Source organism: Bombina bombina, chromosome 3, assembly GCF_027579735.1.
Source record: "Bombina bombina isolate aBomBom1 chromosome 3, aBomBom1.pri, whole genome shotgun sequence".
Classification (NCBI taxonomy): domain Eukaryota; kingdom Metazoa; phylum Chordata; class Amphibia; order Anura; family Bombinatoridae; genus Bombina; species Bombina bombina.
Genome location: NC_069501.1, coordinates 1,075,844,424 through 1,075,871,901, shown reverse-complemented (window position 1 = coordinate 1,075,871,901; position 27,478 = coordinate 1,075,844,424). Strand labels below are relative to the sequence as shown.

General features: G+C 38.5%; 1 protein-coding gene across 1 annotated transcript in view; it reads left to right on the top strand.

Annotated features, from left to right (window-relative positions):
- Positions 1-27,478, top strand: part of CAB39L (calcium binding protein 39 like) — a 184,223-nt gene that overhangs the window by 23,762 nt on the left and 132,983 nt on the right. The window contains 1 exon segment of the mRNA XM_053708362.1: positions 18,690-18,831. Coding sequence (XP_053564337.1) covers positions 18,721-18,831 — 111 coding nt within the window. The 5' untranslated portion in view covers positions 18,690-18,720.

Here is a 27,478-nt window from a genome sequence, read left to right as displayed (position 1 = left end):
ATGTTGTCTTACTCCAAGCTGTATAGGCTCGAAAGCCTACTACCAATTAAGCATATTAGGTGATGTGCATCTCTGTAATGAGAAGGGGTGTGGTCTAATGACATCAACACCCTATATCAGGTGTGCATAATTATTAGGCAACTTCCTTTCCTTTGGCAAAATGGGTCAAAAGAAGGACTTGACAGGCTCAGAAAAGTCAAAAATAGTGAGATATCTTGCAGAGGGATGCAGCACTCTTAAAATTCAAAGCTTCTGAAGGGTGATCATCGAACAATCAAGCGTTTCATTAAAAATAGTCAACAGGGTCGCAAGAAGCGTGTGGAAAAACCAAGGCGCAAAATAACTGCCCATGAACTGAGAAAAGTCAAGCGTGCAGCTGCCAAGATGCCACTTGCCACCAGTTTGGCCATATTTCAGAGCTGCAACATCACTGGAGTGCCCAAAAGCACAAGGTGTGCAATACTCAGAGACATGGCCAAGGTAAGACAGGCTGAAAGACGACCACCACTGAACAAGACACACAAGCTGAAACGTCAAGACTGGGCCAAGAAATATCTCAAGACTGATTTTTCTAAGGTTTTATGGACTGATGAAATGAGAGTGAGTCTTGATGGGCCAGATGGATGGGCCCGTGGCTGGATTGGTAAAGGGCAGAGAGCTCCAGTCCGACTCAGACGCCAGCAAGGTGGAGGTGGAGTACTGGTTTTGGCTGGTATCATCAAAGATGAGCTTGTGGGGCCTTTTCGGGTTGAGGATGGAGTCAAGCTCAACTCCCAGTCCTACTGCCAGTTTCTGGAAGACACCTTCTTCAAGCAGTGGTACAGGAAGAAGTCTGCATCCTTCAAGAAAAACATGATTTTCATGCAGGACAATGCTCCATCACATGCGTCCAAGTACTCCACAGCGTGGCTGGCAAGAAAGTGTATAAAAGAAGAAAATCTAATGACATGGCCTCCTTGTTCACCTGATCTGAACCCCATTGAGAACCTGTGGTCCATCATCAAATGTGAGATTTACAAGGAGGGAAAACAGTACACCTCTCTGAACAGTGTCTGGGAGGCTGTGGTTGCTGCTGCACGCAATGTTGATGGTGAATAGATCAAAACACTGACAGAATCCATGGATGGCAGGCTTTTGAGTGTCCTTGCAAAGAAAGGTGGCTATATTGGTCACTGATTTGTTTTTGTTTTGTTTTTGAATGTCAGAAATGTATATTTGTGAATGTTGAGATGTTATATTGGTTTCACTGGTAAAAATAAATAATTGAAATGGGTATATATTTGTTTTTTGTTAAGTTGCCTAATAATTATGCACAGTAATAGTAACCTGCACACACAGATATCCCCCTAAAATAGCTATAACTAAAAACTACTTCCAAAACTATTCAGCTTTGATATTAATGAGTTTTTTGGGTTCATTGAGAACATGGTTGTTGTTCAATAATAAAATTAATCCTCAAAAATACAACTTGCCTAATAATTCTGCACTCCCTGTAGTTTACCAGTGGGATAAATTTGTCATATGTTACATGTATTGAATTTAAAATACATCCTATAGTTGTGTTTATTATCATACTGGTAAGCTCAACAAATTCATCATTCACATTGTATGTTTATGAAGCAAGTTATGCTTCTTTGATTGCAATATATTTCCATTTGGCAATGGGACTAAAATTCTAATGCTACGGAATTTTGCGACACTGTACAAATCACAAAGGGACATGAAACCCAATTTTCTTTTCCTTCGTGATTTAGAAAGAGCATGCAGTTTTAAACAACTTTCTAATTTACTTCTATTATCTAATTTGCTTAATTCTATTGATATCCTTTGCTGAAAAGCATATCTAGATAGACTCAGTAGCTACTGATTGGTTGCGGCACATAGATGCCTTGTGTGATTGGCTCACCCATGTGCATTGCTATTTCTTCAACAAAAGATATGTAAAGAATGAAACATATTAGATAATAGAAGTAAATTGGAATGTTGTTTAAATTTGTATTCTCTGATTTATGAAAGAAAATGTTTAAGTTTAGTGTCCCTTTAATGATAATTATAATTGAAAGTTATATAAAACAGTCTGTTTCATTGTTGTAATAAAACCTCACTAAGCTGGGGGGCGGAGCCAACCGCCGAAGCAGCTAGACGTGCCATCTCTGGGCTCCTGGAGTCTAAGCACTAAAATATTAACTTATTGCTCATTTAGAAGTCGCTTATCATTATATTTGGATCTAAATTTACACGAGATCAAGGGCTATATCAACTGGGACAAAAAGTACGGAACTACTCATAAACCATAGGTACAAAGGCCTGGTGGTAGTTTGAGACCGCGACGAGGTGCAATCCGCCATATTTGAAGCTATCCACGCATCAGCTCAGCTGACAGCGATCTGATTATTACATCAAAACTACACCCTCAGCACTTCAATGGAAGTACAAATCTTATCGGTACTGAAAGAACTAACATGCTCCATAGATTCCTATCAGCAAGTCCTTGTCATGGAGCTGTGGGCTGCTGTGGACCCACTGCAGTACATGCCTACGAACAGGGGAGTTGCGGTGGCGACAGACTGACCCGATCTGGACCCGCCACGTGAGAACGAGGTATCACATTGAGACTCAGAGTCATTGGGTCTGAAAGCAACGGAGGACCTTAGTGGTGAGATAGGGGAATGGGAGAATACAGATGTGCAGCAAAGTACCCTGCAGCCCTTTCCCGCCCTCGCAGTGCCGACGCAGTGTAACATAGCATATCTAGAGATGCGGAGGGAGGAAGCTAAGATGAGAGATGAGTGCAACGCAACACCCTTAAGAAAAGCCACTTTGCTGCAGGTTGCGACAAGTCAGCTTGACAAGGAAGGAGCTAAAGCGTGAACAACTACTAGTCACCACTTACAGTTACCTAAGGTGGGACTGGCAGCATTTTTTTTTTAAATATCTTTATTAGACAGCCATTTAAGTAACAGAATGAATAAAAAAACAAAGAAAGTAACATCTGTTATGCATATACACGTCTCGCAGCACGCTCAAAGTCTCACAGGACCAACATAGAACATTGACGTGTCAATACAAAAAACAATTTTAGGCAGTCATGAAAATGTTAATAATATTTCTGTATCCAATAGAGACTACATGAAGTAATAGAATGGCTAATTTTCAAAACTAAAAAAGAAAAGGAAAAAGGAATAGAGAGAAGGAAAAAAAAAAAAAAGGAAAGGGAAAAAACAAAATGGGAGAACAAGATCCACCCCTCCTCCACCCAGAGTACTAGCCAGCATCTAAAGTAACAATTCTCTGTCCAAGTTTATTCCTCCAAATTTCTATTTCTAATCCAGGTATCTGGAAATTCGCCATGTAGGACTAATTCTGCAAAACTCACTGATGCCAGAAAGGGTCTCAGAATCTGTCTCTGCACAGCACTTGGGTATGTCTTAATAACCGGGGCCCAGCCTATTAGAAACTCTTTAATTTTCCTTTCAGATACAAACTGACAATGGAAGGATTCAAAAATAATCTGGGCTTGAATATCCCCTAAAACTTGTGTCAAACTGGGGGGATTCTTTGCAATCCATTTTTAAAAATATTATACCTAACTGATAGTATAATTGTATTTAGAATATGCATTCTCTCCCTTCCTCTTATCTCCGGAAAAAGCAAAACTATATTTTCAAGAGAAAAAGCTATTGAACTTGCAAAGACCCTGTTATACCAAAATTGGACTTTCAGCCATAATTGAGAGATCTTTGGACAGGCCCATAACATGTGGCAAAGGTCAGCCCGGGTAAATGCGCAGTGTTCGCAGCGAAAATTTTTATTAGGAAAATATTTGGCCATTGAAGCCGGAGATAAATAGGAATTATTTAATAATTTTAAGTGAGATTCTTTCCAATTTGTAGGTACCGGCAGTTTCGCCACTCTCGCAAGACTATTACTTATTCCCTCCGGATCTATAGAGCTAATATATGGGCGCCAGAACTTAATCCGCTTATCTTCCTCCAGCACGCCTTGCTTAGTCAGCATAATATCATAGATTAGCGAAATTGATGAATCGCCAAGAATGAATTTCCTAATACAAGTCTTAAGTTCGGACCAATCGCATCTCTCACCAGTATGCCATTTCTGAGCATTAACAAAATGTCGAATCTGGAAATATGCGAACCGATGCAGCCTAGAAAGGGAAAATTGTTCCCTAATTGTTTCCCAGGGAAACATCAGTAGGTCGTCATCAAGTAGTTGATGAACATATTCTAACCCTTTAACCTGCCACTCATAGAAACATTTCTGATCTAAGCCAGGAAGGAACTGGGGATTCCCCCTGATCGGAAGGTAATCAGAGAAAGATGAATCAATTTTGAGCAGTTTACAAAGTCTATACCATGCTATAATAATATTCCTAAACGAGCTTAGTGAAGATACCTCTGGCGGGAGAATCTGGGGAGTACAATGAATCAGGGCTTTCAGCGACCATGGTTCCACAAAATGTGATTCAAGATCAAAGGTAGTCACTAACTCAGCCCGTGAGATCCAATCAAGAATAATCTTGCCCAAAGAAGCATAATTGTATAGTCTAATATCAGGCGAAGCCAATCCCGCACCAATGTATTTTTGCGCAAGCCTATTAAGCGATAGTCGAGGCTTTTTAGATTTCCATATAAACTTTGAGAACCAGGCTGCCAGTTTCTTCAAGTCCTTATTCAAAATCAACAGAGGTAGATTTTGCAAGTAATAAAGAATTTTTGGGAAGATTATGGTTTTAATCAGAGTAACCGAGGCTGTAAGTGATAAGGGGAATGCTGCCCAAATCTTAAGATCCTCTTGAATTTTCTGAAATAGCCAACCAAAGTTGGCCTGGTACCAAAGTTTCGGATTTCTATTAATCTCTAATCCCAAATAACGAACAGCATCTACTTCATGAAAGATTGTTACAAGTTGGTTAGGGCACAGAGTCCCAAGCCACATCAATTCGCTCTTCTCCATATTGATCTTATAGCCTGCAAATGTACTAAATTGATTAATCACCGATATCACATTTGGTATAGTATCAACTGGTTTATTAAGAAAAAGTAAGATGTCCTCAGCATAGAGTAGTATTTTCAGATTTTGACCTCCTAACGGGATCCCGGGCAGGATCTCACGAAACTTAATGGCCAGGGGTTCTAATACAATATTGAAAAGCAGGGGGGAAAGCGGGCAGCCCTGTCTTGTTCCTCTTTGTAGAGGGACTGGCAGCATTTATGCAAGACATCATCTGCAGACCTGGTGTCTCACTACACTTTTTGACTTATGCAGAAGTCCCTTTGCGGTTGCCTTACAGGGCTGGAGTGGGTTAACAAGTGATCCGCTTGAGCTTATGCTCCACAAGTTTAGACCAGGAGCTAGAACATATATAAGAATTCAGTGGACTTGTGCACTCCAAGGGGTTAAGTTGTTGCATACACCTCAAGCCCTGAGTATTTGCATTCACATTTTGGGGCTACCCCACATACTTCTACCTTAAGAGAGAGTTAAAATCTGCTTCACCGTTAATATATTTGTTAAGCTAGATAGGTTGCTTGGATCTATGTTCCATGTTTATTTATCAATATATACAGTTGTATTGTGACTGAGCTCAGAGACACTGAGATATTGATGTATAAAATTGGATTCCAGTTTATGATCCCATTTTGTGCAAGAGCTCAATTCCTCCCCGCAGCCCTATTAACCCTATTTTAGTGTTGTACTCCCAGTATATGCAAGATCCCTGTCCGCTATCTAAAACCCTGTATTTTATTCTCTCTGCAAAATGATGTTATTTACCAAGGCTTTAATATTTACAGAGGACAGTGTGGATGTTCAGAGTGAGGAGGGTGTATAAATCATCTCATATATATTAGCTTAGATATTCGCCCTACTCTTTAATTTTATATTATCTGCATATGTTGTGTTATGTTTCTCTATTTAAAAGTACACGAGGGTTGTAATATAAAGATTTTGTGGTTTGGGTTACGTTTTTAGAGTGTATGTATCATACAGCAGGGGGTTTACAATGTAGATGACAATAGTGACTTTAGCCTTAGTTTGCTGAATCACATACAGGGAAACTAAGATACCTGCGCAGTCTGTATAGCTGGCGATAATTGACCTTAATATAAGCTCACCTGTTCTTAGCCTCCATTACTGAAAGAAGTCGATGTCCTAGTGATTTCTTACACAGTGCTTATTGACTTAGTAGCCTATATATAATGTAAACTGGGTATTATGTGTTTATTATCATTCACATATTTCTTGGGATTCTTGTTTACATACCACTGTTCTGCAGCGACCCATGGGTTTCACATCACGTCACGCTGTGTTTGTTCCTACTATGTCTGAAGTCAATAATCTTACATATCAATATATGCTTACCTCCACATATGATAGCACTTAAGGAGTACAGTCAGACAATCCTTTCCATAGTTCCAGTGTTAGATATTATATTGCTATGGTATGCCTATGTCAACATTGGGCTTTATCCCATTTTGGTATGCATAGATATGCTTGGGACTGCAGTATTTAACCCTTTTAATCATTGATAAGATAGTTCAGTCATCTGCCACTCTAGTTTGGGCACAGGCTATAAGCTTCTAGTTAAAATGAAGACCCTACACCATTACCTATACTGTTACAGGTGGACTCTATACAATAGGTTGTCATATTAATGTTGAAACTATACTATTCCTTGGCCGCTTAGTCTACCATTCATTTCTATGTGAACGGATAATCACCCATTGAAACGAATTGACTCTTGGGGGAAAATGTGTTTATATGTAAATATATGGGGGTACCTCTTAAGCATTGAACCACTGTACCTTCTGTCTCCCTCAGCCGGCGGGGGGGATGGGAGATCACCAGAGATAATATGCAGGGTACCTTATCCTTTATAATTGTGTTATATGCAGATACTGCATATTAATTAGAGTACCCATTTTATCTGAGCACCAGCTAATGTAAAAATAACTCACACCGCTGAAGGCTTAGATTAATCTTTCTCTAATATAGAGCTGTTTCCTTAACAAGTGGGTTCAGATTAAATAAAGCAATTAGTATAAAAAGGCCCCGCTAGTATTTAGACGCAGCATTTGAGTGGCAACATGATGTATATAAGCATACATAGAGTCATTCTGTAGAAAAGAAGATGGCTGTCCTACTCTGACTATTTTATTTAGTCTCTGGGGGGTAATATTAATCATTCACCCAACATGGTGAATCGTTTTTTTAGCGGTACTAATTCCGCTCCTTGCTAACTGGACTCTGTTTGTCCACCATGCCCAAGAGTGGCTCTATATCACCCTAGCCCCCTCTCGAGATGCATACTATTGGATATAGGTTTGGAAATTACCTATAATTTTGTTGGGAGGTATATTAAACTAAAAAAATGAGGTTCTATATCTATGTTCTGATGGATTTGTAGATAACATTGCTTATTTGTGTGCTTTTACATTTGACATCTATGTATTGACTATATGTGTGAAAGAACATATGTTTGTTCATATTTTTGCCTATGTATCAAAACCTCAATAAAAAACTTTGATTTAAAAAAAAAAAAACATCACTAAGCTACTATATACTACAGTTACCATCATTCACCAGTTAAAAGCCTAATGGTTTTAACTAGCTAATAACTTCGCTAATAAATAACTAGCTAATAAATAATTTCCATACTTTCTACATAGGGTAGGTACTGTAAGCTCAAACGGCTAAATCACATTCTACTGGTAAACCTAAACATTACAAAGTATTTATTCTTTAAATAAAGGTTGTAATCCTTATTCATTTAATGACTAATATATTGTTTGTTGTTTATCACAATCTGTAGAATTTGATAATAGATAAGAACCATTAAGGTCCATCAAGTCTTAATGGGCATTCTAGTGTAAAACAAGTCACTTATATGCGTTTGCCTCCTGCTAAAGGGTTAAACACATAGGCAACGTGCATTATATAGTGACTACATTGCCATTCCAGATAAGTATATAGCTAGTTAACCAATCGGGATTAGCCATTGTATACATGCTCCAATACCTGGCTGCAGCAGTGTAACTAAACCTCACTGGACTCCTGGGGAAAGGCAATGGTGGAGACCCTCATTTCAACAGCACCCGTTCTGAATGTTTGCAATCAGCAAGCGGAGCCAGCATCACAAAGGTCCAAAAGGAACTGCTTCTCTGTGACTTGTTTAGTAAGCACTAGAGGATGTGCACTTCTTGTATAAATATGTTGACATTTTTTTTCTCTACAGCAAAACTGTGGTGGCCATCTTGGAAACCAAGCCACCATACATATTTGTAAAGAAAAATCTAAATACTTTCCTTACACTGTGCGTTCTGTTTTGCAGGGGAGAATGTAAAAACAATATACGTAGCTTTTGAGCATATGTTTTATTGTGGGTGCTTGCGCTTTAGATGCTGCAAAAGATGGCGGTGTCACATTAAGCAAATTTCATTGGAGCTGTTTTGATTTATACAATACCCTGCTTTATTTAGTTGTGGATCTTGTCCATGGAACTAACAAACTGTTAAAGGATTTCAGATGACATACTCCTGTGTGCCATGGTTCACATTATGCTTCTACTCAAAATAAAAATACACTAATGTGTATTTCAGTTGTGGATGGTCCCTTTAACTATCACAAAAGATTAAACATTCTTATGCTGTGTTTCTGTTCACATTCCATAATAGATGGCATTTTATCATTTTCCATAAAAGTATTTAGAAGAGAAGCAAACAGCATAATTCAATTAGATTGCCAACTTTCCATATTTCAGATAAAATTAATAGTCTGTGTTTAAAAAAAAAAAAGATAGAAAAAAGGCAGAGATGCCTAATTTGCTTTATTTTTCCTATTTGAAGAACTATTAAACTGATAACAATGAAAAAATAATTCTTCATGAGTAAAGACAATAAATTATAATACAGAAAGATCTAGCAATCTAATGTGAATTATTAATGAATAGTCTACATCCCAGTTTTATTTTAGGGGAAGAGTGAAAAGGTTTTATTACCCTACAGTCTGCGGCGGGCAATTTAATTGCAAACTCTGGTAGATAGAGAGTATAAATCTGTTAGTCAGCAAAGCTGTCATGATGTTAGTACAAGGATTGCCTGATTTAACAAAGCAGTCAAGGACATTAATTAGATATGTCTATAGTTAGCATTTTTCTTTTTTTTTATTTGCTTCATTTCTAGTTTATCTTTATATTCTGATGGTATCAATGGACAAATGATTATGTGATTATTGCACCCATGACTTTAGGTATAAAATATAATGTGACTTTCCAGTGAATATTAATTATCTATGAGCTGTGCAACATGGGATTAAAATTAATTAAAGGGCCACCCTAATGTAAAAAGGGCATGTTGTAATTCCTGAGAGCAGTGGTTCTCAACCCAGTGACCTCAAGGTCCGGTATATTTTAGCTGGATGTGTCCAGGATGGATCCGGTAGTCACCGGGAGAGAGTAAGTCAGAACCCGCAGACACACAACCTGACAATCGTGTTCTGCTCAGTTGCAGCAGTGCTTGCTGGGGTTAAACACAATTATCTAGTGTCAGTAATACAAAATGACATGCTCTAATGAATATGACGATAATCCAGAGGTCAGTAAATGTGTATAAAGTCTAGGAGCCAGGCACACAATTGATGAGCTTTTAGAAGAAATGTATGTGTGAGCTTTTAGAAGAAATGTATATTTATATATAATATTAATATAATTCAAAAGGTACCAGAGGTAGTATAGCCTAGTTCCCTTGCACCCGAAGTTTATCAAGCAGTATTGTTATTATTATCCTTAATATTATTATCCTTATCATCATTTATTTGTAGAGAGCCGCTGCATTATAAATAGACCTGGCAGTAGATACATAGGAGGAGGGCTCGACTCTTAATACCTTGTGAACTTGACAACTGAATTACAGATTGCATAACTGCATCACCTGACCAGCCAGGTACTACTAATTTACCTTGTGACAAATACAGGCTGGAAAGTTTAAAACAGAAGCTGCCAAAAATACGCCCAATATTGTCTCATTTAAACCTGTCAGGGAGGGACAGGAAATCCGATGTGAATATGATACTCCTGTTTAATTGAGTAATAAAGGAAAATTATTGTTAAGAAAGATCTATTCATTACTACTATTGTCATAAAGGGATTAATTTGAGAATTTTTCTAAACACTACCTCACCCTCCCCTACAGTAGCAATTTAATGGACGTCTTTAACATAATCTTTCTTGTATCTATCATTTTGTGTGTATAGTTGCTGAAGCATCTGCAGTCTTTATTAATGAACATAGAAATCACGCTAATCAAATGCTCTGTTTATATCTTAAAGGGATATTAAACACCTCATACTAGAAATAATTATGTATTCACAGTAAAGGTTAGCCAGAGAGTAATATGCAGATTTATTCTTTACAATGATATTAGTTATAAATGGGTCACTAGAGTGTGCAACCAGTGACTATGTGAAATATACCAGTGTTTGGAATATGCACTTCCACTTTTAACAGGATTTATAAAGCCTACACTTTTCATATTTAAAGGGATACTCAATTCAAAATGAAACTTTTATAATTCAGAAAGAGCACACAATTTTAATAATTTTTCAAATTTACTTCCATTATCCAATTTTGCACAATCTTTTTATATGCACATTTTTTTTTACTGGGCATGTGCACAAGCTCACAGGGTACATATACTAGTCTGTGATTAGCTGATGTCTGTCACATGATACAGGGGGCTGGCAAATTGGAGAAAATAAATCTACTGCTTTCTCCAACATTGGTGTGTCCAGTCCACGGCGTCATCCATTACTTGTGGGAAATATTCTCCCCCACAGGGAAAGGCAAGGAGAGCACACAGCAAGAGCTGTCCATATAGCTCCCCCTCTGGCTCCGCCCCCCAGTCATTCTCCTTGCCGCTCTGAACAAGTAGCATCTCCACAGGGATGGTGAGGAGTTTGTGGTGTTAGTTGTAGTTTTTTATTCTTCTATCAAGAGTTTGTTATTTTAAAATAGTGCTGGCTTGTACTATTTACTCTACAACAGAAAAGTGATGAAGATTTCTGTTTAAGAGGGCTATGATTTTAGCACAAGTAACTAAAATCCATTACTGTTACCTCGCAGGACTGTTGAAACCAGAGAACTTCAGTTGGGGGTAACAGTTTGCAGACTCATCTGCTTCAGGTATGACTAGTCTCCTTCTAACAACACAGGCTAATGCTAGATGACAGTCATTTTTCCCCTCAGGGAAAACGGTAAGCCATTTTTCTTTCACCTCAGTAAAAAAGATAACAGGCTTCCCCTTTTTGATTTTTATGCTGGTAGACACTGTTAGGGGCCAAATCGATTGGTTTTTATTACAATATGATGGCAATTGAAATGTTTTATAAGCTCATTTACACTGGGGGACGTTTTTTATTGATCTGGCTTGCTTTAGACACCTAAATCTAGTCAGGAAGGCCCCTTCACTCTAGTGTACTGAGGGAGGAGGCCTCATTTTAGCACTTCAGCTACGCAGTAGATTTTAAGGCAGTGCATGCAGTCTTATGTGAGAGGGTCCTGTGGCTCAGAAAGTGACTCCAGAAGGCTTATTTCTGTGGATGGTTGACCCCTAAGGAAGGTAAAAAGCTACAGCATGCTGTAGCTGGGATTGTGGTGTATAAAAACGGTTAAATCCAACATTTAGCTCCGGTTTGCTTGTTTTAAGAGCTAGAGTCTCCATATTTGCTGTGCAATACTTTCTAAGCATTAAGACACTGGGGTCCAAATTTCAGAAATATCGGATATTGCCTTCATAGTTTTTTGAACATTCAGAAATAAAGTGTGTAATTTATTATTTAAAGAGACAGTTTTTGTTTTTGTTTAAAATCGTTTTTTTTACATTGTTTGCCTGCCTAAATCTGTTTAACATGTCTGTGCCATCAGATAACCTATGTTCTGTGTGTGTAGAGACAAATGTGGTTCCCCCTTCGAGTGTTTGTGATAATTGTGCCATAGCGTCCAAACAAAATGAGGACAGCTCTGTTACATTTCATAATGTTGCCCAAGATGATTTATCTAATGAAGGTAGTGGGGATAGTTCTACATCCTCTCCTTCTGTGTCTACACCAGCTTTGCGCGCGCAGGCGACACCTAGCGCGCCAGTGCTTATTTCTATGCAACAATTAACAGCAGTAGTGGATAATTCTATAGCAAATCTTTTATCCAAACTGCTAGCATTTCAGAGAAAGCGTGATTGTTCAGTTTTAAATACAGATAAAAGGGATGAACAATCAGACGCTGACGATGCTTTATCTATTTTACCCTCACATCAATCAGAATTGGCTGTGAGGGAAGGGCTGTCTGAGGGTGAAAGCTAGAACATCTCCGCGCTTTGCTAAAGGAGGTATTAGCTACTCTGGATGACTGTGATTCTATGGTAGTACCAGAGAAGTTGTGCAAATTGGACAAATTTTTAGAGGTCCCAGTGCACGACAGCGCCTTTCCAATACCCAAAAGGGTAGCGAACATAGTGGAAAAGGAGTGGGAGAAGCCAGGTGTACCCTTTGCCCCACCTCCTATATTTAAGAAAATGTTTCCCATAGTAGACCCTAGAAGGGACACATGGCAGACGGTCCCGAAGGTTGAGGGAGCTGTTTCAACACTAGCGAAGCGCACCACTATTCCTATAGAGGACAGCTGCGCTTTCAAAGATCCTATGGATAAAAAATTGGAAGGATTGCTTAAAAAGATTTTTGTTCAGCAAGGGTTCATCCTTCAACCAGCTACGTGTGTTATTACTGTCACTTCAGCGGCGTCCTTTTGGTTCGAGGAACTAGAAAGGTCGCTCCAGAAAGAGACTTCCTATGAAGAAGTCATGGACAGAATTCACGCATTAAAATTAGCTAATTCCTTTATATTGGATGCCGCCTTTCAAATAACGAAATTGGCGGCGAAAAACTCAGGTTTTGCTATAGTAGCGCGGAGGGCGCTTTGGCTAAAATCCTGGTCGGCAGATGTGTCGTCCAAGACTAAGTTACTTAATATTCCTTTCAAGGGTAAGACCCTTTTTGGGCCGGAATTGAAGGAAATTATTTCAGACATCACTGGGGGTAAGGGCCATGCCCTCCCACAGGATAGGCCTTTTAAGGCTAAGAACAAGTCTAATTTTCGTTCCTTTCGCAATTTCAGGAACGGACCGGCTAATAACTCCACTGCCGCTAGACAAGAAGGTAACGCGGCCCAGCCCAAACCCGCTTGGAAGCCCATGCAAGGCTGGAACAAGGGTAAACAGACCACGAAACCTGCTGCTGCTACCAAGACAGCATGAAGGGGTAGCCCCCGATCCGGGACCGGATCTGGTAGGGGGCAGACTATCTCTCTTCGCTCAGACTTGGGCAAGAGATGTTCCGGATCCCTGGGCACTAGAGATAGTCTCCAAGGGATACCTGCTAGAGTTCAAGGGACTTCCTCCAAGGGGAAGGTTCCACCTGTCTCGCTTATCTTCAGACCAGATAAAGAAACAGGCATTCTTACATTGTGTAAGAGACCTATCAAAGATGGGAGTGATAAACCCAGTCCCCTCCGGGGAACAAGGTCTAGGTTTTTACTCAAACCTGTTTGTGGTTCCCAAAAAAGAGGGAACTTTCAGGCCAATTCTGGATTTAAAGATATTAAACAAGTTCCTCAGAGTTCCATCCTTCAAAATGGAAACCATTCGGACAATCTTGCCGACAATCCAGCAGGGTCAATATTTGACTTCCGTGGATCTAAAGGATGCGTATCTGCATATCCCAATCCACAAAACTCATCATCAGTTCCTGAGGTTCGCCTTTCTGGACAAACATTACCAGTTCGTGGCTCTTCCATTCGGTTTAGCCACCGCTCCCAGAATTTTCACAAAGGTCCTAGGGTCCCTTCTAGCGGTCCTAAGGCCGAGGGGCATTGCTGTAGCACCTTATCTAGACGACATCCTAATCCAAGCGTCGTCTCTTTCCAAAGCAAGGGCCCACACAGACATTGTGTTGGCTTTTCTCAGATCTCACGGGTGGAAGGTGAACATAGAAAAGAGTTCACTGTCACCGTCCACAAGGGTTCCTTTTCTGGGAACAATAATAGATCCTGTGGAAATGAAGATCTTCCTGACAGAAGTCAGAAAGATAAAGCTTTTAAACGCTTGTCGAGTTCTTCATTCTATTCCTCAACCCTCCATAGCTCAGTGCATGGAAGTAATAGGACTAATGGTCGCAGCAATGGACGTGGTTCCTTTTGCTCGAATTCATCTAAGACCATTACAGCTGTGCATGCTCAATCAGTGGAATGGGGACTATACAGACTTGTCTCCCCAAATTCAAGTAGACCAGGTAACCAGGGACTCACTTCTCTGGTGGTTGACCCAGGATCACCTGTCTCAGGGAATGAGTTTCCGCAGACCGGAGTGGGTCATCGTCACGACCGACGCCAGCCTCTTGGGGTGGGGCGCGGTCTGGGACTCCCTGAAAGCTCAGGGCCTATGGTCTCGGGAAGAGTCGCTTCTCCCGATAAACATTTTGGAACTAAGAGCAATATTCAATGCGCTCCTGGCTTGGCCTCAGCTAGCGGAAGCCAGGTTCATAAGATTTCAGTCGGACAACATAACGACTGTTGCGTACATCAATCATCAGGGGGGAACAAAGAGTTCCCTAGCGATGAAGGAAGTAACCAAGATCATCCAATGGGCAGAGAATCGCTCCTGCCATCTATCCGCTATTCACATCCCAGGAGTAGACAACTGGGAGGCGGACTATTTGAGTCGTCAGACTTTCCATCCGGGGGAGTGGGAACTCCACCCGGAGGTCTTTGCTCAGTTAACCCAATTATGGGGCATTCCAGACATGGATCTAATGGCGTCCCGTCAGAACTTCAAGATTCCTTGCTACGGGTCCAGATCCAGGGATCCCAAGGCGTATGTGTTTCCACCGTTTCCTCTCCTTCCCAGGCTCATAGCCAGGATCAAACAGGAGAAGGCCTCGGTGATTCTGATAGCTCCTGCGTGGCCACGCAGGACTTGGTATGCAGACCTGGTGAATATGTCATCGGCTCCACTATGGAAGCTACCTTTGAGACAGGACCTTCTAGTACAAGGTCTATTCGAAGATCCAAATCTAGTTTCTCTGCAGCTGACTGCTTGGAAATTGAACGCTTGATTTTATCAAAGCGTGGGTTCTCGAATTCTGTGATAGATACTCTGGTCCAAGCCAGAAAACCTGTGACTAGAAAGATTTACCATAAAATATGGAAAAAATATATCTGCTGGTGTGAATCCAAGGGATTCTCCTGGAGTAAGATTAAAATTCCAAAGATTCTCTCCTTTCTCCAAGAAGGTTTGGATAAAGGGTTGTCAGCTAGTTCTCTAAAAGGACAGATTTCCGCTTTATCTGTCTTGTTACACAAACGATTGGCAGCTGTGCCAGATGTACAATCTTTTGTTCAGGCTTTGGTTAGAATCAAGCCTGTTTTCAGACCCATGACTCCTCCTTGGAGTCTAAATTTAGTTCTTTCAGTTCTTCAAGGGGTTCCGTTTGAACCTTTACATTCCATAGATATTAAGTTATAATCTTGGAAAGTTCTGTTTTTGGTTGCTATTTCTTCTGCTAGCAGAGTTTCTGAATTATCTGCTTTGCAATGTAATCCACCCTATCTGGTTTTCCATTCAGATAAGGTTGTTTTGTGTACTAAGCCTGGTTTTCTTCCAAAAGTTGTTTCCAACAAGAATATTAACCAGGAAATAGTTGTTCCTTCTCTGTGTCCGAATCCAGTTTCAAAGAAGGAACGTTTATTACACAATTTAGATGTTGTTCGTGCTTTAAAGTTCTACTTAGAAGCAACAAAAGATTTTAGACAAACCTCATCTTTGTTTGTCGTTTACTCTGGTAAGAGGAGAGGTCAAAAAGCTACTGCTACCTCTCTCTCTTTCTGGCTGAAAAGCATTATTCGATTGGCTTACAAATTTGATACTTATGCTTCTTCGGAGGCTATTTTTGGGAGAAAGGTTTTGCAAGCCGTGGTGCCTTCCATTTAGGTAACCTGATTTGCTCCCTCCCCTCATCCGTGTCCTAAAGCTTTGGTATTGGTTCCCACAAGTAATGGATGACGCCGTGGACCGGACACACCAATGTTGGAGAAAACAGAATTTATGCTTACCTGATAAATTGCTTTCTCCAACGGTGTGTCCGGTCCACGGCCCGCCCTGGTTTCCTAATCAGGTTGAAAATGTTTTTTTCTTTATACACTACAGTCACCACGGCACCCTATAGTTTCTCCTTTTTCTCCTAACCGTCGGTCGAATGACTGGGGGGCGGAGCAAGAGGGGGAGCTATATGGACAGCTCTTGCTGTATGCTCTCCTTGCCTTTCCCTGTGGGGGAGAATATTTCCCACAAGTAATGGATGACGCCGTGGACCGGACACACCGTTGGAGAAAGGAATTTATCAGGTAAGCATAAATTCTGTTTTTGTTAAATTCAGAGTAAGTGTTATTGCATTGTATTTTTGTTATGTACCTGTTTGTTATGCAATTCTACTGTATTTAGTGATCTTTTAAAGGGATATGAAACCCAAAAATGTTATTTTGAAACTCATACAGAGCAACAATTTAAAAAAAAATAAAAAAAATCCAATTTACTTCTATGGTTAACTTTGTTTAGTTCCTATAGTATTCTTTGTTTATGAGATACCTAGATAGGTTTCTGAAGCACTACATGCCAGGAAATAACACTGCAATCTAGTGCTCTTGCAAATGGATAACATTCTTGAGAAACTGGTGCCATATAGTGCTTTTCAACAAAAGATACCAAGAAAACAAAGTAAATTTGACAATAGGAGTAAATTAGAGTTATTTAAAATTGCATGCTCTATCTGAATCATGAAAGAAAAAAATTGGGTTTCATGACCCTTTAAATGATGGGAAAGGGACAAAATATTTAATGAACTTTTACCCTTTTTTAAAAAAAAAAAACCAAGGCAAACACAGCAATAACTAGACAACAATTTAATACAACAAAATAGGACAAGAGGTTTTCCGATTATTAAATGGCATCAGGTTTAGCAATAGCTGGGAGTTTTAATTTTTAACAAATCTAATCATTATTGACAGCACAATAAGAGTTGAGTAACTGAAGTTATAAATAAACCGTCAACCTTAAGATTACGCCATAACAATTGTGTTATGTGTTTTACTTACATACAAAGTATGCTGATTGGCACTATTACATTTTCATTTAGTCATAATTTTCTGTATTGAGAACAGTTTCAGTCCAATCAAAGCTAAACACGACCATATTTATACTAAGAATGGTAGCCTGTAACTGCTATGTGTGGGACTTTAGAATACTAAATGTACCCTAATTTAAAGGGAAATTTATTACGCTGCCTTCAGGGGCTCTCATGAGCTTACAACCACAAATTTAAAAGCAGAAATTGCTTATTTTGCCTCTCCAACACCTCTGAGGTGGCAGGGTAAATCCCCCCTTCCCCCCCTGGTTCAGGGTGATTGAAATGCCCTACTCTTATGCAATTGGTTGCATGAGAACAGGCGGCATCATTGCACAAGAGAGCTCTTGTGCAATGTTAAATGTTGCCACACGATGCTGCATTGCAAGTGGTGATTGTAGGCGGACAGGTTCTCTTCTTGAGAACTTGTTCGCCTACAGTTTTCATGCTAGAATGTGGTAAAAGAAAGATTTCAACATGCCAACACATATGACTAGAGGGAGGCCGGAATTGCCTCAATATAATGCCTATAAAATGTGTTTAGTGTTTAATGTCCCTTTAAATTTCAGAACTGTACAATTAGCCAATTTATAGATAACAATTTAAGATAATAAAAAGAAAAGAAATTGGTTACATGTTAAGGTTGATCTGTTCTTGAGTCATACTAACATTATTAGGGTACCAATAGGTTTGTATAATAAATAATTTATCATTTCTTTGCCTATTCTCTATCCATTAATGGCCTTATGTTTAAATTTCTGATTAAAGGGACAGTCAAAACAATAATTCAGATAGGGCATCCAATATTAAATAACTTTCTAAATTACTTTTATCGTCAAATTCACTTTGTTCTCTATGTAATCTTTATGAAAAGCTAAACCTAGGTAGGCTCATAATCTGATTTCTAAGTCGTTGAAGCCCGCCTCTTATTTCAGTGCATTTTGACAGTTTTTCACAATTTAGACAGTGCTAATTAATGTGTGCCATATAGATAGATTGTGCTCACTCCCTTTGAGTTATTTATGAGTCAGCACTGATTTAATAAAAAAATGCCTGTCAAAAGAACTGAAATGAGGGGGAGTCTGCAGAGGCTTAGATACAGAGGTAAAAAGTGTTTTAATATAACCGTGTTGGTTATGCAAAACTGGGGAATGGATAATAAAGGGATTATCTATCTTTTTAAACAATAAAAATTCTGTATTAGACTGACCCTTTAAGAATAATAAATTTATTGAGTATCACGCCATTACCTTTTAACTTTTAAATTGTTTTGGCTATCTTAAAATCTTTTTTTTAAAGTTTTTGGCATGCATTTGTTGATATTAAGCAGAGTTTCTTTGGATTGTTATTCTAGAGATAGCTATTGGATTTCTCACTGTGTGTACAAATAACATATTTAGAATATTATGGATGTTATTATTGACTCTAGCTTTTGTTTTTCTTTACAGATATTGAAGTGTTAAACACAAACCATATAAAATGAAAAAAATGCCTTTGTTCAGTAAATCCCACAAGAATCCGGCTGAAATTGTGAAAACTTTAAAGGAAAACATGGCCTTACTAGAAAAGCAAGACAAAAAGACTGAAAAGGTAAGGATTTCTAATCTCAGTCTAATCTGCCTTTGTTTGCATGGCTGCACGTTTATACATTCCAAACTATTAGTAGCTATGGTTAGAACAAGCCATTGAACTGGATGCATTCTTTTCAAGAGCCACAAAAGTAAATAATAGACACAAAAAGTGCAGCTTCGTTATTATTTTATAAAATCATTTACAGGGTATTATTTTCTAGAAAAAAAGGTTCTGAGTGCCAATATTTTTAAATATATATACAGTTGTGTGTGTGTATATATGTGTGTATATATATATCATTATTTTATATATATATATATATATATATATATATATATATATATATATACACACAAAAGTCTCTACATAGATAACTGTCAATATGGGTGGTGAGTTCAGTGAGAAAAACAGCTATTTAAATTGCAATAATAAACTTAAACGAGTAATTTCCAACAAATCTTGCATCCTACAGCTGGTATAATCAGTTATTATTAACGTAATGGGTGGTTGAATATTTTTAGTGTAGATTAATCCCCATTCTCTTTCTCGTTAGATCACTGAACTCACAAAACAAGGCTTAATAGGCACTTTTGTCAGTTATTTGCCATAGGTCTATATCTGTTTTGTTTTGTTTTTTTGTGTGCAGATTTGTGTTTTTTGTTGTTTTTTTTAAGCTAATGTGCCTAATAAAAGCATAATGTCCAGACATGTTCAGCTGTTCATGTACTGACAATTGTTTGTTTTGTTTCTATGCTTGTGAGTAAGGGAGTTCTGCTTATCAGCCAGTAAGTAATCAATCTTTAAAGGTTCATTGTAGTAAAAAATAAAATGCTCCCTTTCTTTAGAACATATGATTTTATCACTGTCAACCCTGCAGGTCTATGTATTTAACCCCCTAAAATGGGGTTAAACTCATAGCTAAAGTATTGTTCAGGAGCTGCAGAAAACTGCTGATTCTTAGCGGAAAATGCCACCAACCCAATCAGCTGCACTAAATGCACAGCTGGATTAACCCTTTGGGATTAAACACATAGATTTGCAATGTCGAAGGTGATAACATGACATGCGCTAACCGCTGTTTAAGGAATAAGTGTACACAGCCATGCACTTCCTGTTGGCTTCAAAATCAAAATAAACATCTTTAAATTTACCTTTTTATTCATGCAAAAATATATTTAGCATGTTTAAACTGTGCCTTTGGTTATATTTGTGGTACACATTGGTTGTGTTTACTGTTGCTTTTTTATTTTTTTATTGATATTATATAAACTTAACACTTTCATGACTCATCAAATCTAGAGGATATCAGGAAAAAAAGGATAATAATAAGCTAAATAAAACTCTAGGCTCAGATGGAATGCACCCAATGGTTTTACATGAAATTAGCACTGTTACAGCCAAACCTCTACTCTTAATTTTTCAAGACTCATTATCCTCCGGCATAGTACCCCAGGACTGGCGTAAAGCTGATGTGGTGCCACTTTTGAAAATGGGATGCAGGGCTGATCCATAAAGCTATAGGCTAGTTAGTCTGACATTGATAGTGGGGAAGATACTTGAACGGATTATATGGATGAGTATATTCATGTAAACAAAATGTTACATTCAAATCAGCTTTTTTTTTAATGAGAAATAGATCATGTCAAACTAATCTAATTAGCTTTTACCAGTTGATGTGATATACTTGGATTTTGCAAAGGCTTTTGATACAGTGGCACATGAGAGATTAATGTACAAAATTAAGGGACTGGGAATATCTGAAAATATTAGCTCATGGATAAATAACTGGATAAAAGACAGGGAGCAATGAGTAATTGTGAACAGATCATACTAAGATTTGGAAAAGGTAGTCAGTAGAGTCCCTAAGAATCAGTACTGGGCCCTGTTCTTTTTAATATTTTTATTAATGATTTGGAGCAAGGATTAAATAGCAACATCTCTATTTTTGCAGATGATACAAAGTTGTGTAGAGTTATTAGGTCAGTGCAGGATGAAATTGCTTTTCAAGGGGATTTACAAAAATTAGAAGAATGGGCAGGTAAATGGAAAATTACATTTAATACTGGGACTAGCCTTAGCAAAATAGAGAAGTATAGGTATTTGGGAGTACTTATAGATAACAAGCTAAAGATAGGTGCATAATGCATGGCAGCGGTTTCTAAGGCTAATAAGATACTAGCATGTATAAAAAGAGGCATTGATGCAATGGAGGAAAGCATAATTCTGTCACTATATAAATCCCTGGTAAAACCTCACCTTTAGTATGGAGTGCAGTGAAGGGGACCAATCTCTAAAAAGATATAGCATACTTGGAAAAAGTTCAGAGAATGGCCACAAAACTATTGAGGGGAATAGAGAGGTTAAAGTCAATCCTACCATTGTACAAACGCTAGGATTGACTATTGAAACAAATAAAGGGGACTTTCATTCATGAAGTATAAGATACTTCATGTAGAAAGCTCCTTTATTTGTTTCAATTGATTGCCGTTTTTACCTGGTACAGCAGCCCGCGCATAGAAGATTAATAATAATAATGGAGCTTAAAGGGACAGTCTACCATAGAATTGTTATTGTTTTAAAAGATAGATAATCCCTTTATTACCCATTCCCCAGTTTTGCATAACCAACACTGTTATATTAATATACTTTTTACCTCTGTGATTACCTTGTATCTAGGAACCTTCTTCCAGCCCCCTGATCACATGACTGTGACTGCTTATTATCTATTGTCTTGCATTTAGCATTGTGTTGTGCTAAATCTTAAATAACCCCTGTGCCTGAACACAGTGTTATCTATATGGCCCACTTGTACTTTCCGTCTCTTTGTGTTGAAAATAGATTTAAAAGCATTTGATAGGAGGCAGCCCTCAAAGGCTTAGAAATTAGCATATGAGCCTACCTATGTTTAGTTTAAACTAAGAATACCAAGAGAAAAAAGCAAATTTGATGATAAAAGTAAATTGGAAAGTTGATTAAAATTAAAAGTCCCTTTTTTTTTTTCTCTCCCCCCTCACAGAACAACCTTCCTTCCCACTATCTTCTACTCTCTTTCCTCTCTTAGTTACTACTCTATTCCCTTTTCCTTTTTCCTTATGTAGCACTCCTGGATCAAGATGTATTGCTGCTATCTGTAATGCTTACAAAAATTACTGAAAATTACAAATATTCTGATTTCTCGCTCTTGACGTGGGTCATTCGAGTGGGATTATAAACATTTAGAAGTGTATAACATTCTTTGTGTCTGTTATTGTATTGCTGTTTTGATATTCTTGACGAGAAGTATTATGTGAATACTTTCAGCAAGACCCTGTATATCTATTTCACTTCAATAAAGCTTTTTGAAAAAAAATAGAAAAAAAAAATTAAAAGTCCTATCTGAATAATGAGTTTAATTGATACTAGACTGTCCCTTTAAGACAAGAGCATTCATTGTTTAAATAATGTTCTTTGATATAAAGTAAATAAAAATCTTGCTTTAAAGGGATATAAAAGTCAAAATTAAACTTTCAAATACTAGATTTACTATTTACTTCTATTTTCAAATGTACTTTGTTCCTTTCATATCCTTTGTTGAAAAGCATACCTAGATAAGCATAGGAGTAGCAATGCACTACTGGATGCTAGCTGATCATTGGTGACTACACACACATTTCTCTTGTCAGTGGCTCACCAGATTTGCTTAGCTAGCTCCCAGTCATGCATTTCTGCACTACAGTTATCTCTGACCGTGTGTTTGACCTTTTTGCACTGATTAAACACATAGTTACATGCAAGCGATAGTGCAATAATAAAATAATCTAGCACATTAGAATATTTTTCTTTTTGAATTTTTAGATCACTTTAATGAACCTGTTTTTTCCTCTAAACTTGTAAATGAAATTGCCTTTAGTGCTGACTGGTTACATTTCAGTAGTCCTGATTGGAAAAAAATTCTGACTAGAAGCTCTGGGGTTAGAAATAGTGAATCTGTTTCGCTCCTCTTGTACATATGGGTAATATTTCTCATGAGCATCAATGCGATATCTCTGCTTCCCAACCTATAACAACTTTCTGTATTGTAATGGTCTATAGCAGGGGTCATTAATTGTGGCCCTCCAGAGGTATGGGAACTACATTTCCCATGATGCTCAGCCAGATCAATTGATGACCCCTGCTCTATATTATACCATATCTAATTTGATGCTTTTCAGCTCAACACAATCTGTTGGCACATCTTGAATAAAACATAATAAGAATGTTTACATTCATAAGGCAATAAAGCCCAACTTGCTCTACAGGTTCTGTTCTCAAAAGCTGCACTAGTTTTTCAGTGCTTTATAAGGTCCCATATTATTGTTATATTATTAATATTATATTTTAAAGGGACATTAACCCTAATTTTTTTTTCTTTCATGATTCAGATAGAGCTTGCAACTTTCTAATTTACTACTATTATCATTTTTTTTTCTTTGTTCTCTTGCTATCTTTATTTAAAAAGCAGGAATGTGACGCATAGGAGCCGGACCATTTTTGGTTGAGAACCTGGGTTATGCTTGGTGGGTGTCAGCCTCCAATAAGCCAGCGCTATCCATGGTGCTGAACCTTAAATGGGCTGGCTGCTAAGATTTACACTGCTGCTTTTAAAATAAAGATAGCAAGAGAATGAAGAAAAATTGATAATAGGAGTAAATTAGAAAGTTGCTGAAAATGTCATGCTCTATCTGAATCATGAAAGAAAAAATTTGGGTTTAGTGTCCCTTTAATGATCCAACATATTCAGGTACTATACAAACTAATACACATGTTTAAGATATTAAAGGGGCATAATACTCATATGCTAAATCGTTTGAAACTGATGCAGTATAACTGTAAAAATCTGACAGGAAAATATCCCCTGAGCATCTCTATGGAAAAAAGGAAGATCTTTTACCTCACAATCTCCTCAGCTCAGCAGAGTAAGTTCTGTGTAAAAAGTTATAATAAAAAAATAATAATGAAGAAATAAACTGCAGCCAATCAGCATCAACAGTGCTGAGGTCATGAACTCTTTTAATGTGATCTCATGAGATTTGAATTAACTCTCATGAGATTTCATAGTAAACTTCCTTAAACTGATTAGGGAAATAACATGAGAGTGCACGAGGCTCAATTCCTTAGCTGTCCTGGGAGAGATATACTGATTTGCTGCTTAGAAGTCCTTTACAATGGGATATGGCTACTGAGGAACTTTTGAGGTAAAATATCTTTCTTTTTTACATAGAGATGTTCAGGTGATATTTTCTAGTCGGCTTTTTACAGCTATGCTGCATCACTTTCAAGTGTTTCAACATTTTGGGTATCATGGCCCTTTAAACTATTTAATGCTTAGGAGGCCCTTATTATTTTTATTTTCTTAATTTATAATACAGTAACACATTTATGCAGCACTATACAAAAGAGTTTTATAATGATTGGGCAATGTCAATACAGAGTATACCTTGAAAAAAGAAGAGCCCTACCCTTGAATAACAATCATAGCAAGTACAGCTTTATACAATGTGGACCACAGAGAGGTTTTAAAGTTACAAGTAAACAAGGATAAGATGCTTGGGAAGAATGGGGATTGGCATATGAAAGTGTTATGTATAGTAGAGACTTGTTTAAAAGGACAGAAGTATAGACATAAAAAGAAAATTCAGATTATCAACACTCAAGTATTTCCAATGTTGCTGATTCACAGTGGATTCACTCCAGTTTGTGGTTCTCCTATCAAGATTAGCCAGAGCGCCACAGAGTTTTATCACGGTTGTCGCTATCATTCTCACCAATCTTCAGCTATAAGAGAGTCTTTCTATTCAGTTGACATTTGTATCACAGCCTCATCAGATGGCTGACACACACACATTGTTATCTGTGTTATGCTGTATAATCAAGCAGCTACCTAGTCTCTTTAATAGGATCACTTTCATGAGTCATCCTAGACTCTTCCTCATGATAGTTTAATTTACTCCTGGCTTGCATACAACGTATCTGCTATCAACCAGGGACCACATATTGCCCTTTACATTAAGGCTTCTGCTAGCTGCTTTTCTAACAATTCCTTGTTTCTTGTGTGTCTCTAACAGTTTTATTTTCTGCACAACATTACACCTTCATGATTTGATTAGAGTGTGCAATTAAAAAGAAAATCCTTTATTAAACCATTGCTCCTGAGAACATACCTAGGTATACAGTGGATATAAAAAGTCTACAACCTTATGAAATTGTAGGTTTTTGAAATGTAAAGACAGAAATAACAACAATGTAAATGTAAAATGTTTTCCATCTGTAATGTGATCTTTCAATGAACAATAATCTAGAAAAAAATGTTTTGTTCATTATTAGGAACATTGTAAAATAAAACAATTACAACACCCTGCCCAACTAATACTTTGTGGCAACACCTTTTACATTTATTACAGTAGCAAGTCTTTGTGATCCAAGAGTCATTTTTCTTTGCCAAAAAGTTAAAGTTTCTCCCTGTGTACGGCTTTCTTTGGGTTATTCCATAGGTTTTTGATGATATTGAGGTCTGGGCTCTAGCTGGGCCATTTGAAGACTTTGATTTTTCTTTTCTGAAGCCAGGCCTTGGTCGAGTTGGATGTGTGCTTTGGGGTCATTATCATATTGGAATGTAAAATTCCTCTTCAGCTTTCTGACAGAGGCCAGCAGTTTTTTTGACAAAATATCTTATTATCCCATCTATCTTCACAAGAGCCCCTGGCCCAGCTGAAGAGAAGCAGGTTTAAAGCATGATGCTATCACCACTTGCATCAAAGCTGGTATGGTATTCCTTGGATGATGAGCTTTATTGGCTTTGCACCAAATATATCCTTTATAATTTAGGCAGAAAAGTTCAACCTTTTTTTAATCAGATCATAGCACATTTCCAACATGGTTTGCGGTGACTGAATGAATCTTCTGGCATAATTTAGAATGGCTTAGAAGTTTATTTTTGTAAGGTAGGGTTTCCATCTTGCCACCCTGTTCCATAGCCCAGACACGGCAGAATTTGAGAGATGTGGTCATATGCAAGCGGTGACCGGTACCTGCCAGAAATTTCTCTAGCTCCTTCAGTGTTGATGTTAGTCTTTTGGTAGCCTCTCTGATAAGTTTTCTTCTCATCCTCTTATCAACTTTGGAGGTTTGACCTGGTTTTTGCAATGTCTCTGTGATGCCACATTTTCTATACTTATTGCTAAAAGTTTGGCAGTGCTTCATGGTACTTCTAGTGCCTTCAATATTCTTTTATATGCCTCTTCTGATTGGTACTTTTCAATTAGCTCTCACAGTTTCTTTGGCAACTCTTTGAGGACCATGGCTCTCCCAGTAGGATACAACAGCTTACAATCAAGCAAATCCTACAGCAACAGCTGGCATTTATTTAGGTTTAATCATAATCACTTTCATTGATGGTAGTTGTATGCTATTTATCTACAGGCATGATTTTGAATGTGCATACAAAGAGAGAAGCGCTCTACCAGGAACGAACAACAGCTCAGTGGCTTGTTCTATGGCGATTTACCACCCGGAAGCAGCCTCTTTTAGACCAGTGTGCTTTTCACAGAAGAAAACTTTCCTGAAGTATATCAGTCTGATCCTGCCAATTAAGGTCAGTCCAGCCCCGAAATACCAGGCAATTCTCCTCTGAACAAGGAACATGACAACCCCAGACAATCGTTTCGGCCTCCTATGGGCCTCGTCAGTGAGGTGCAGCCACATTCCTCTAAGCACACTGGGCAAGGAGTCCACGTCTGGTTTCCCCCATCACCCATAGGGAGACTTCCCCAGGGTCATAATAATTTGCATACAAAGAGAGAAGCGCTCTACCAGGAACGAACAACAGCTCAGTGGCTTGTTCTATGGCGATTTACCACCCGGAAGCAGCCTCTTTTAGACCAGTGTGCTTTTCACAGAAGAAAACTTTCCTGAAGTATATCAGTCTGATCCTGCCAATTAAGGTCAGTCCAGCCCCGAAATACCAGGCAATTCTCCTCTGAACAAGGAACATGACAACCCCAGACAATCGTTTCGGCCTCCTATGGGCCTCGGCAGTGAGGTGCAGCCACATTCCTCTAAGCACACTGGGCAAGGAGTCCACGTCTGGTTTCCCCCATCACCCATAGGGAGACTTCCCCAGGGTCATAATAATTTGCATACAAAGAGAGAAGCGCTCTACCAGGAACGAACAACAGCTCAGTGGCTTGTTCTATGGCGATTTACCACCCGGAAGCAGCCTCTTTTAGACCAGTGTGCTTTTCACAGAAGAAAACTTTCCTGAAGTATATCAGTCTGATCCTGCCAATTAAGGTCAGTCCAGCCCCGAAATACCAGGCAATTCTCCTCTGAACAAGGAACATGACAACCCCAGACAATCGTTTCGGCCTCCTATGGGCCTCGTCAGTGAGGTGCAGCCACATTCCTCTAAGCACACTGGGCAAGGAGTCCACGTCTGGTTTCCCCCATCACCCATAGGGAGACTTCCCCAGGGTCATAATAATTTGCATACAAAGAGAGAAGCGCTCTACCAGGAACGAACAACAGCTCAGTGGCTTGTTCTATGGCGATTTACCACCCGGAAGCAGCCTCTTTTAGACCAGTGTGCTTTTCACAGAAGAAAACTTTCCTGAAGTATATCAGTCTGATCCTGCCAATTAAGGTCAGTCCA